Below are 11,228 nucleotides of genomic sequence, written 5' to 3' on the forward strand. Positions count from 1 at the left end.
CAGCATAATTTCTTGAAAAAAGTTCTCTTTCTAAGTGAATTGGCTTGAAAATTTGTCACAAATTAATAAAGATTTACTTCATGACAAAAAAATTATATATATATGGGCACTCATTTAAGCTGTGTGAGGACCTGCATTCAATAAGAAAAGAGCTCTCTCGTGCACTTGTCCGAGTTTCTCTTGATGGAGTATTTGGCAAAACTAATCACAAACAGGATATTGAAACCGGTAAAGTCCACTTATTCAGGTTTCTGAGTGACTGTGGGCCATTTTGATGATCAGACCAGGAAAGCTTTTGCCAAAGTTTCACTGACCCCTTTGTTCTGCTGGTGTTTCCCCAAAACCTCCAAGAGGTGATCACGAGAAGCTTAACATTCAAGACTGTACATACTGGGCTTCTTTTTATGTCTTCACTTATTCCTCCCGACAGCTGTTCCTCTGATGGTCCCACAGCTGTGCCCACTGGGCACAGCCCTAGGCCTCTTGAGCCTGGCCAGGGTCCTAAACTTGAGGGGATGGATGGTGTGGGAGAGATGAGAGAGACTGGTGGAAGACGTGACGCTGATCAAGATGCATCGTACAAACTGACATGTTGAACTGAAGCCTCTTTGTACTAAAGACAATGAAACAAAAAAACAACCGTGTTAAGTCACGGAGTGACCCTAAACTCGGGCTTCATCCAGAAAGGTGAAGCCAGCCGCAGGAGATGACTTCCAGCGCCCGCAGTTGGCGCTGTGGCCTGGGCTGCGCCCACCCCCACCAACCGCGCGGCCCTCGACTGCCCCCTGCAGCTGTGGGGGGGCCCTGCAAGCCGGCCGTCCCCGCCTTCACACCGCCCACCCTCCTCTGGATTGGAGGCTCCGGAAGACTCCTTTCACCACGGGATTGGTTGCGGCCAGGCCGTGGCCCCGCCCACCTCCCGGGTCCTTTGATCACGCGCACGCCTGTTCTTCCGGGGCCCGGGAGCCAACTCGGGGCGTTCCGGTCGGCGCTGCCGCAGCGGGAGGTAAGGCGCGCGGGGGAGGCTTGGCTGCGGAGCGCCGTGTTGGGTCCGCGCCTTGGGGTGCCGAGATTCCCGGCCGCCCCGTGAGGGTTGGCCACTCGGCGCTCTTCCGACACCCCGGAGCCTCCCACCTTGGTGAGAGCTGCCCCTGTCCGCCTAGGCGCGGCCCGATGCCCGCTCCATCCGGGCTTACCACCTCGGTCCGGGACGGGGCGCTTGCGACTGAGCACCGGCAAACCCAGTGCCCCGCGGACTCTGTCCCCCGGATAGACCCGAGCGAACCCGGGGTACGAACTCGGGTCGTCCTGTGCAACAGCCCCAGGGCGATCTCTCTCCTGACTGGGCTGACCCTCCACCTCCGCGGTCAGCCCAGGACAGGAGGGAGGGACCTGGGCGGAGCCCCGGCTGGGGACCAGAGGGCGGTGACATCATCTCGAAGATAAGAGTCCAGCTCTACCCAGTGTCCACACTGGTACGAGACCGGTGCTGCGTCTAGGGTGACAAGAAGGGCATACAAGTCTAGGCCTGGGGCTCTCAGCCAGTAGAGGGGGGATTAACTCGGGACTCAAGGCTAAATCACCCCAAGGCGTCGGTGTAGGACCCTCCTGTTTATTTAATCTTTCTGTTTTGCTTCACTGGATAGGTGCTGACATTCCCAGTGGTCTGGAGCAGGAGCCGAGAAACTGCACCTAACCTTTCCCCAGCAGTGGAGACTTGCAAATGTTGAACCAGTATCTAAGCTGGGCCCCACCCAGATGTAGGCATAGGAGCTGGGCAGGAAGCAGGCTCTGGAGCTGGGCCTTCCGTGGTTCCCTTCCCACCAGCTAAGAGCAGCAGGGGGAGGAATCACTCAGCAGACACCTACCTGGATATATTGGCTGACCTGAGTTCACAGATCTCCAACTCCAGGGGAGGGACCAGAGTGTGTTAACTCTGTAGGCAGAATTGATAAACCTCCCTTCCTCTCCCAGGGAGCCCAGTGGAGGCGCCCTCCCGAGGCGCTGCTGCCCATGCTGACCACCCAGCTCTCCACCTGCCGATGTCATGAGTAACACGACAGTGCCCAATGCCCCCCAAGCCAACAGTGACTCCATGGTGGGTTATGTGTTGGGGCCCTTCTTCCTCATCACCTTGGTCGGAGTGGTGGTGGCTGTGGTAAGGAGCCTCCGACATACACAAATAGACATCCACACCTTTGCCAAGGCATGTGCTGGGTGGGCCTAGTCTAGTGCACATAGCATCTCAGTTGTTCCTTAATGGAGAGAAGGGGGTAGAGGTTGGCACTCCCAAACAGTGGGCCTATCTGGGCACCACAGCCTTCACAGTGCTGTCTCTGTTACAGGTAATGTATATCCAGAAGAAAAAGCGGTGAGTGTTCCTGCCCCTGCCCCACACCCACGTCCAGATTTTTTTTTTTTGGGTCCGGTCGTGGGGCCTGAACTTTGGGCCTGGGCGCTGTCCCTCAGCTCTTCAGCTCAAGGCTAGCACTCTACCACTTGAGCCATAGTGCCACTTCTGGCTTTTTTCATTTTGCTAATGTGCTGAGGAATCGAACCCAGGGCCTCCTGCATGTAAGGCAAGCGCTCTACCACTGAGCCATCTTCCCAGCCCCCAGATTTCTTTCCTATACTAAGTTCTCTACTTTCTGTTGATACACCTCAGCTATCCAGATCCAAGATAGGGCACTTTGTTCTCACTGGTCCTGCTCTTAGCTTCCTCTTTGGGATGACCCCTTTCATAGCCCCAGGGTCAGGAATACCTAATTCATGTCAGGAGGTGGACATGAGGCAGTCTGCTGTCCAGTGGAGCTGGGGTTAATCCCCTCCTATTCCCCAGGGTGGACCGCCTTCGCCATCACCTCCTCCCCATGTACAGCTACGACCCTGCTGAGGAGCTGCATGAGGCAGAGCAGGAGCTTCTCTCTGATGTGGGAGACCCCAAGGTGAGCACTCTAAGGGGACAGTGAAGGCGCGAGCACTTGTTCTTGCCCTTACTTGCTCAAACCAGAGCCTGGAAAGAGCTCTTGCACTCTTCCATATGACTATGAAGGGTGAGGGGTTCCCTGCAGACTTCCAGGAGGCTGAACCCAACCCTCAAGCATGGCTTCTCCCCACAGGTGGTACACGGCTGGCAGAGCGGCTACCAGCACAAGCGGATGCCCTTGCTGGATGTCAAGACCTGACCCCATAGCCCTGACCTACAGAACCCCTAGGGTGGGTCTTACAGTTGCCCCAAGCACTGGGCCTTCAATTCTCCTTTCCCACTTATCCACCAACCCTGTGGACTAAGGCTACACCCACCCCAAGGCAGCTTTCCCCTTGGGGTGGGTGGGGCTGCTGGGAGATAGCTTTGCTTTCACCAGCCTGCCTGGACTTGGCTTTGGCATAAATCCCCCAAGAGGGTTTTGGAACTGTTTCCATGGTGACCAACCCAGATGTATAGCACTCAGTACATACACATTTATATATATTGTAAATAAAATGTCTTGTGGCTGGTAATGTGGGTTATTTTTTAAGGGCTTAAAAGGACTTCCCTGCTGCTACTGCACTGCCCTCCTGTCCCCAGCCTGTGGGGTGTGAAAACAAGGCCATCGGCCTGGTTTTCTCCTCTGCACACATTCTAAGTCTAGAATACAAACCACAAACTCCATTCCAGAAAAGGATATTTTTATTCAAGTAACTGCAAATAGGAAACCAAAGGGGGAGCCCCAGGCTGGGACAAGTAATGGCCACCCCTCCCCAACAGGACAAGGGGAGACAGTGGCCCCTACACCCTTCACACAATCAACATGGACCCCCCCCAACAACTCAGCTGCAGCATCCTCGGGGCAGGACCCCACCTTCCCTGGGACTGGGGTGGTCTGCAACCCAGCCTGCTGTGCCCCAGACCCCCTTCCCCCATGAAGTATCCTGGGGGAGGAGGGGACCGCGGGCTGAATGGGAGGCTATGAACTGAATGTTTGGCGCTGGTAGCAGCAGCAATGATGATGTCTAAGAATGAAACATTGAACAAAAAAAATCAACACAACTGTCCAGAGGTAGTTTGTGAACAGAGGAAAAGATGGAACCAGAACCTTGGGGGAGGGGTGTGGGCAGGCGAGGGAGGGGGTAGGCAGGGCGAGCTCCTTATTAGTGCCCCACAGATGAGGGGAACCGCCTAGAGCAGAAATGGGGATGCTAGATCCCATGGGAAAGCTGGGGGGTGGGGCCCCACCTCTTGCCCTCTTACCTGTTTCCCACAAGGGGTTGGTTGTCCAACCCAGTGCAGGGGAGGTGAGGGAGAGCAGATGGGCCACTGGGGACAGTTTGGCTGGGGGTTGAATAACCCCGGTTGAGGCCAGTATAGCCAGAGTGGGCATGTCAAAATGGATGGGGCATGGGCCCCCGTAAGGCCAGGGGAGCCCTCCCAGGCCCCTTTAAGGGAAGCTAGAGGCAACAGTGGAGGAGCAGAGCAAGTTCCCAAACCAAGAGCTCAGAGAGCAATTTCTCCACAAGGGAGTGGGGGCGCAGCAGGTGCACGCTGCGGCTAAGTGGGAAGTTAGCCTTGTCTGGGAGAGGCAGGTGTGCGTGGGTGGGAAGGGCACGGGGAGGTGGAGGAAAGCACTCGCCACAGGAGCCCTGCAGCGCTGGTGTGCTGTAGTGTGCGGTGGGGAGGGCGCATGGGGACTGGGGGCAGTTTGGGGGAGGAGGGCAGGGAAGGGGGCTGTGGGAGCTGAACGACGCTGTCCAGTCCCAGAGGGAAGCTGCTCCTAGCCAGGGAGCAGTCGGCACTGTGCGGTCACTGCTCCTCCTCTGAGGACTCCTGGGAGATGCCCTCTTCTTCCTCCTTCTCCTGTAGGGAGGGCAGAGCAGCTCTGGTCCTGACCTCCCTCTGCCCAAGGCTCCCCCCACTCCCCCCAGGCTCTCCAGAAGGGGGATGAGTCAGGCCTGAGTGTGTGGGTGAGTCAGCAACCTCCGTGCAGCTTTCATTCATAAAAACGAAGGATTTAAAAGGAGGAAAAAAACCACACACATGCTATGCTGCTCTGTCTGGCACAGCAGCAGAGCCAGGCCCCTCAGCCCCCAGGTGGCTCAGGCAAGACAGAGCCCCAAGGCATGGAGGAAAGCACTTGGCTCTCTAGGGCAGGAAATGGGAAGGGGCCAACAGGAGATGCCAGACCCAGGGTGGGCACAGGGGCCCTGACTCTGGGTTGTCCTCGGTTGGCCCAAGGCTGACCCCAGCCCGGGGTGGGGAGGAAGGGAAGTGTGCTACAGCAGGGCTCACTCACTGGGCGGGAATGTCAGGACATCACAGGGCCCCACAGCCGCGTGCCAGGCACAAACTCCAAAACAACTTGTTTCCTGTTACTCACTTCTGGACCCTGGCCAGAAGTGCCCCCTACCCGCCCACCCCCCCACCAACCCCAGCAGTGGCTTAGCTCAAGGAGTGAATGTCTTAGGGAGTTAAGAAACAGGTTCTATGTGTAGAAAAGAGCCAGGTGCAGGAAGACTGGGGTGGGGTGCCTGTCACTGCATGGTACCCTGAAAGTGCCCCGTCTTAGCCCACAACCAATTTGGAGACCCAAGAATGGGATGGTATCTCCCTCCCCATGAGCAGTGATAGAATTGCCTTGTAACTCCCACTTGCTGCTGAAACCCAAGACGAGATCCTCTGCTACTTTTTTTTTTTGTCGGTCGTGGGGCTTGAACTCTGGGCCTGGGCGCTGACCCTCAGCTCTTCAGCGCCACTTCCGGTTTTCTGGTGGTTTATTGGAGATAGGAGTCTCACGGTCTCTCCTGCCCGGGCTGGCTTTGAACCTGGATCCTCAGATCTCAGCCTCCTGAGTAGCTAGGATTACAGGCGTGAGCCACCAGCGCCCAGCCCTCTGCTACTTCTTGCTCTAAGAGAAGCCTATTAAGGATTCATTCCATTCACCCTAGCTGGAGGAACCTATGAGATGAAACACAGACACCCCTTTTCTAGGACACTATATCTGAGAACCCTCCCTTCTGAAAGGCACAGAACTTTAAAAGCCCCAGGCAGACAATGTGGTGGCACACACCTGCACTTCTAGTACTAGGAAGTAGAGGCAGAAGGAGAGTTCAAGTCCAGTGTCGGCTACATGCACACCTAACACAAGGCTCCTCTGGAACAACAGTGCTGGGTGTCCTAGTACTTGCTGGCCCCAAAGGTGTCAGTCGTTTTTCCATGGTGGATACACAGAATTAACCTCTTCCCCACAATTAAGCCCCCACGCAAGGAACACATACCAGTTTTTTGGGTCTGCCCCTTGGTTTCCTTCCTGGAGCTGTGGTGGTTTTCTAGAAGATCAGAAAGCAAACAAACATACCTTAAGTAAAAATAAAAAAATACTGGGCTGTGCTCCCCAAGGCCTGCAGCCTTGCAGGGAGGGAAGGGAGCAGGGCAGAAGGGCGGGCAGACTGCCTACCTCTGCTCAGGCCAGGACCCCATTCCAGCAGGCCTACCCCAAGGCCAGCTGCTGATGACTGGTCAGCCACACCTGTCCCCCACCCACCCCTGACCCCTTCTTCCTCCAGCTGTGACTCAGAGGATATGAGTCGTGTCTTAGAAAAATAAAAATAAAAAAACAATTTTCCTGAAAGGATGCCACTGTGAATGTGGCCCTCTCCTCTTGACCCTACCTACCCCTTTAGGTTCCGGAATAAAAGTGACACGTTTGGTCTGGATCTGGCAGAATCCCTTCAATTTCCTCTATTTCTTCTCTAGACCAGGATAGCTACAGACCCCTGACTTGATTTCCCCATTCATCCTGGGCAGGATCGGGGCCACTCATGTTGAGATCTCAGTCCCCATTCCAGTTACTCGTTATCAGAGACCCAGGGTGGGAGATGCAGACTTGCAGCCCTCCGCAGAGCTGCTGAGCACCTTTCCTCTCATCTGCCCAGGGCAGCCCATCTCAAGCCTCACCCGGGTCTTGGCAGCACCCTTGTTTTTGCTCCCCTTTGGTCGGCCACGAGGTCTCTTAGGTGTTGGCACTTCACTGGGTTCCTTCTGAAATGACAAATGGGCAAGTCAGGGACCCAGCTACCACCTGCACCACCCCCGTGGAGTTAAGTCACCCCAACATAGGGCAGCAGGCCACCACCCAATCTGACCATCTTAAACCAGCTAGATACCCTTCTAGGGCTGCCCCCAAAGAAGAGGAATTATACCCAAGACCTCAGACATGCTGGTCCTTATTGCTGTTGCTAAGCCCCAAAGAAAGAAGTTGCCGTACAAGATGAGGAAGCTGGGCAGGATAGTCATACTGGCCACTGTCCCTAGCAGGCACAGGGATATTCAAGCGTTCAGAACCATGGTCCATTAGTGTTGACCATAGGTGGGGAGGAAGGGGGGCTTGCCTGGCTCAGATGCCAGGGGACAGCTAAATTCCACCACTCTTCTCAGTTAAGAAATTGGGCTTCACCAACAGCTACCCCTCATGTGGGAGACAAGACAGATGCCTCTATGAAAGGCAAGCTCGGGGCTGGGAAGGTGGCTCAGTGGTAGAGCGCTTGCCTTGCATGCATGAGGCCCTGGGTTTGATTCCTCAGCACCACATAAGCAGAAAAAAAAAGCCGGAAATGGCGCTGTGGCTCAAGTGGTAGAGCGCTAGCCTTGAGCTGAAGAGCTGAGGGACAGCGCCCAGACCCAGAGTTCAGGCCCCACGACTGGACCCAAAAAACAAAAAAAAGGGCAAGCTCCTAATCATACAGCAGTGGCTTTGTCACCCAACCCTCAACTGCCCACTGGGACACCTCATTTTCCACCAGGTTGATAACTTTAAATTTTTTCAGCTTCAGTATCTTTTCATTGACAGAGCCTGAAGCAAGGCCTACTATAGGACTATAGCCCAAAACATGACTGGCCTAAGTCTGGGCTCTTTTGGCACTGTGACAAAATAATTTATTAAACCCTGGGATTCTAAAAAATTTATGGCCGTACATTTAAAAGTTATAGGTCAGTGTGAGTGCATTTGCCTATCCTGCACGAGGCTTTCATTCCCATCCATAACAGGGCAAAAAATATATACTTTCTTCTTGGCAGTACTGAAGTTGAAACTTGGCCTCAGGCTTGCTAAGCAGTTGCTTCAGGCACTCTTCAGGCACACCCTCAGCCATGGTTTGCTGGCATTTTTAAATTCTGAGACCAGTTGTGCTGTATAGTCCAGATTGGCCTCGGAACTCATGATCTTCCTTACCCCTGCCTCTTCAAAGTTGGTTGCAAGTGTGCACTTACATACCTGACTATACCTGTGGTACTGAGGAGTTGAACACAGGGCAGCTTCATGCATGCCAGGCAAGTACTCTAGCACTAAGCCACCTTCCAGCCCTATCCTTCCATTTTTAGAACTATATTAAAGATGATCATCATCGGTCCTCAAGTGGTCTGTAAGCTTGGCTTACCATAGTACAAGCACCGGGTCACCTCTAGCTTAGACTTATTTGTGGCAGGGGTGATAAAATGGACCTGTATACATCAGCCCCAGAATTTCCTGAGATTATCTGGAGGACCTCACTCTGAGTTCTCATGCAGGTTATAAGCACACTGGAGAATAGGGACACACATGCCTACAGGAATGATTCCATTCTCCCATGCATAGTCAGTCATGCATAGTCAGTAATTAGCTACTAAACACCTCTCTAGCCCAAAAAGGTAAAGCAAGACAAAGCTTCAAAACCCACCTGACTCCCTACTAGCGTTGTCCCTGGACTCACCGGAGGCTGCTTACGTGGCCTGCCCCGGCCTCGCTTCTCAGTACCGTCCTTTTCCTGCTTGGAGGCCAAGGGCTGGCTGGACTTCGAGCTCGACTCACTCATCTTCTTTCACTTTGGAGGTCAACAGTGATGCTGGGATGCTGAGAGACAGGTAAAGTGTTTTTAAACACATCATGCATCAACTTGCCCCTGTCCACTCCCCTACAAAGGCTCACTGTGCAAACTGCCTGGTCCCAGTGGCCACAGGACTCCCACTAGAACCAGGATGGCAAGCTCGGCACACTGAAGCATGCTGCTGTGTAGAAGAGGGTTATTGGCTCTCATCAGCAATTGGTCTCTTGCTCAGAAGGCCTTTGTTGTCCCTCTCCTAGTGGGTGTGGGCAAGTTCTAGGGTCCCACCACTGTCAAGGGCCCGTCTCCTATAAGGGAGGTACCATACTTGCTTAGGAGAGGAAACCATGACCAGACAGTTCAGAGGGCATGAGAAGTGGGTAGACGACCTTGGACGTCAACCTCTGCCCAGCACACTGACAAGGCTGCCCGAGGACCAACTGCCAAGGGCCCAAACACTGGCAGACCAGGAGCCTAGCCTCCCCCCTATCCTCTGCTCTCTCCTAGGGTAAGTCACCGAGAATGCTGTAGTGTGGACAGGTGAGGGAGAGATGGTTGGCCCTGCAGTGGCAATGGGGAGGTAGAAGGGACAGAACACAGGGCAGCCCACCTGCAGTCACAGGAGACTTCAAAGGGCACTTTCAGGCAGGACAGAGCTATGCCATATTGAACAGTGCCCCATATATGGGGCAGTACAGTTCCCCCAGTCATTAGCCAGGTTTAGACAGGAGGCCTGGGAGAGCTCAAGCCCCACACCTCTACAGACCAACATCCACCTGTCCTCCCTTAGGGGGTGGCAATAGCACCCACAGCCCCACTTCTGAAAGCCTATCCATCTGTAAAATGGGCTAACAAGGCCACACCTGCCTCAACAAGCCCTTCAATCAACTACAGCGTACTTACAGGAACTTCTATCAAAATGAGAATGAGACTGCTGGAAATTTTTCCAATTTTAACCCCATGACATGAAAATATTGTTTTGGGACTTGTGATGTTTCGAGGTATGAAGAGACCCTCCGGACAGGAGCTTTGGTAATTATTTTATTTTGCAGTATTTCAGACTGAAGAGACCCCTTTAAGTAGGATGGTTGATTTATCCTGCTCCATCATTAGTGGCTTGGTCTGCTCTGTAATTACAGGCAGTGATTAGAATCTTATATTACACCACAGGTCCGCTTCAAACTAAACATCAAAATTAATCAGCTAAATGAGTGCTGACCTCGCAAGGTCTGCCCGAGGCCCTTAAGTGGGGCTCCCTGGGCAAAGCCAGTCCCACCCTCCCTCCCTCCCCCAAACAAGGGCCCAGCCTGCCTGGGGATTCTGGCTAGTCTCCAGCTCTTGTGCCATCTGGTGCCTCCCCCACCGCTTGCTGTTGGGGTCCCTTTATATCTCTCCCACTTTAGGTGGCCCCCACTACATGAAGGTTTTAGGAGGCCTATCTAGGGAGGCAAAGAAAACACTTGTCTCTTCCACCTGTTTTGGAACATCAGGGAAGCTTGACTTAAAAAAGCTACATTTGCAAACCAGCACCGAATCCTGTTTTGTATTAAGTTCTTTTGAGTCTCAAGCCTGTTTCCTTAGTAGAAGAGTCCAGAAAATGCTAAGGAAGGCTTCAGGAATGACCCCCGGGGAAGGGGGGGGGAACCTTGGCCAACTTCATTACTTAAAAGATTTAAAAGAAAAAAAAGTTCAGAGATGCATCATGAGAAGCCCAAGGTCACACAGCAAGTTGTTGAGGATGGAGGAGATTCATGTGACTGCTAACGCGCCAAATCTTCGCACTGCCTAGTGTCTGTGTAAGCCCCAGCTCCAGCTCCACGGCCCGGGTGCCGGCAGTTTGTGCCTGGGGGCAGTAGGCCCGGAGTTAGGGCCGGCGGGGGGAGGGGCGCAGGCGTTCCTGCAGGCGCGGGAAAACTGCGCACCCCGACCGCATGCACCGCCACGAGGGTGCACCCGGCCCCACTTCCTGCCAGAGGGGGCACCCAAGCCCGCCTCGGGGCAGGAAACCTGGCGCGCGCTGGAGGAAGAGAACCCCCTCCCTCTACACCCTCCCCGAAAAATAAAACCCCAGGAAGAAAAGAGAAAAACACCAGAAACGGGGAGTCAAAGGGACTAGTTCCGACAGAGCCCAGCAAAGCGGAGAAACCAGTTTGTGGGGGCGGAAGGCAGGCCTGGCCCCGGGGGCTGAGGCGGCGCGGGCCGGGCCGGAGGTGGGGTCGGGGTGAAGCCCCAAACCCAGGCCCGGGATCCGGCCTCGTCTGCGCAGGAAACACCCGGAGAAAGGCCGGGTAGGGAAGCGCCGAATTTCGGGGTTCCCGCCCCTCCCCCGCACTTCCAGAAGTGTCCCCCCCGTGCGGGGCCACCCGCCCCCCAAGGCCGCGCCGTCGCCCGCTCCC

General features: G+C 54.6%; 2 protein-coding genes across 7 annotated transcripts; one reads left to right on the top strand and one right to left on the bottom strand.

The window, feature by feature from the left end:
* The first annotated feature begins 953 nt into the window (after nucleotides 1-953).
* On the top strand, nucleotides 954-3,286 carry LOC105995780 (chromosome unknown open reading frame, human C3orf18). 5 transcript variants are annotated; one of them, XM_013029626.1, is made up of 6 exons: nucleotides 954-1,006; nucleotides 1,647-1,760; nucleotides 1,975-2,206; nucleotides 2,346-2,371; nucleotides 2,840-2,945; nucleotides 3,120-3,286. In XM_013029626.1, the coding sequence occupies exons 3-6, from the start codon at nucleotides 2,048-2,050 to the stop codon at nucleotides 3,183-3,185; spliced, it is 357 nt and encodes a 118-aa protein (XP_012885080.1). In that variant the 5' UTR covers nucleotides 954-1,006; nucleotides 1,647-1,760; nucleotides 1,975-2,047; the 3' UTR covers nucleotides 3,186-3,286. The 5 variants fall into 5 exon arrangements, with proteins under 5 accessions (XP_012885080.1, XP_012885083.1, XP_012885084.1 ...); XM_013029629.1 differs by having other exon boundaries at nucleotides 1,647-2,158; XM_013029630.1 differs by having other exon boundaries at nucleotides 1,647-2,098.
* A 366-nt stretch (nucleotides 3,287-3,652) lies between these two features.
* Hmga1 (high mobility group AT-hook 1) lies at nucleotides 3,653-10,088 on the bottom strand. Of its 2 annotated transcripts, none has more exons than XM_013029632.1 (4): nucleotides 8,722-10,088; nucleotides 6,932-7,015; nucleotides 6,253-6,303; nucleotides 3,653-4,834 (listed from the first exon to the last, which is right to left on the bottom strand). In XM_013029632.1, exons 1-4 carry the CDS (start codon nucleotides 8,821-8,823, stop codon nucleotides 4,781-4,783), a joined length of 291 nt encoding a protein of 96 aa, XP_012885086.1. In that variant the 5' UTR covers nucleotides 8,824-10,088; the 3' UTR covers nucleotides 3,653-4,780. The 2 variants fall into 2 exon arrangements, with proteins under 2 accessions (XP_012885086.1, XP_012885085.1); XM_013029631.1 differs by having other exon boundaries at nucleotides 8,689-10,088.
* Nucleotides 10,089-11,228: the final 1,140 nt, after the last annotated feature.

Source organism: Dipodomys ordii, unplaced genomic scaffold (genome assembly GCF_000151885.1).
Source record: "Dipodomys ordii isolate 6190 unplaced genomic scaffold, Dord_2.0 Scaffold120, whole genome shotgun sequence".
Classification (NCBI taxonomy): domain Eukaryota; kingdom Metazoa; phylum Chordata; class Mammalia; order Rodentia; family Heteromyidae; genus Dipodomys; species Dipodomys ordii.

What these genes read in the sequence shown, in the direction of transcription:
- LOC105995780 (XM_013029626.1), top strand. Translation starts at nt 2,048, where the DNA reads ATGAGTAACACGACAGTGCCCAATGCCCCCCAAGCCAACAGTGACTCC. An exon ending in TATATCCAGAAGAAAAAGCG is followed by an intron (nt 2,372 to 2,839) that starts GTGAGTGTTCCT and finishes CCTATTCCCCAG; the next exon opens with GGTGGACCGCCTTCGCCATC. An exon ending in CTGATGTGGGAGACCCCAAG is followed by an intron (nt 2,946 to 3,119) that starts GTGAGCACTCTA and finishes TTCTCCCCACAG; the next exon opens with GTGGTACACGGCTGGCAGAG.
- Hmga1 (XM_013029631.1), bottom strand. Translation starts at nt 8,823, where the DNA reads ATGAGTGAGTCGAGCTCGAAGTCCAGCCAGCCCTTGGCCTCCAAGCAG. An exon ending in AGGGTGCTGCCAAGACCCGG is followed by an intron (nt 6,304 to 6,931) that starts GTGAGGCTTGAG and finishes CTGATCTTCTAG; the next exon opens with AAAACCACCACAGCTCCAGG. An exon ending in GGGGCAGACCCAAAAAACTG is followed by an intron (nt 4,835 to 6,252) that starts GTATGTGTTCCT and finishes CCCTCCCTACAG; the next exon opens with GAGAAGGAGGAAGAAGAGGG.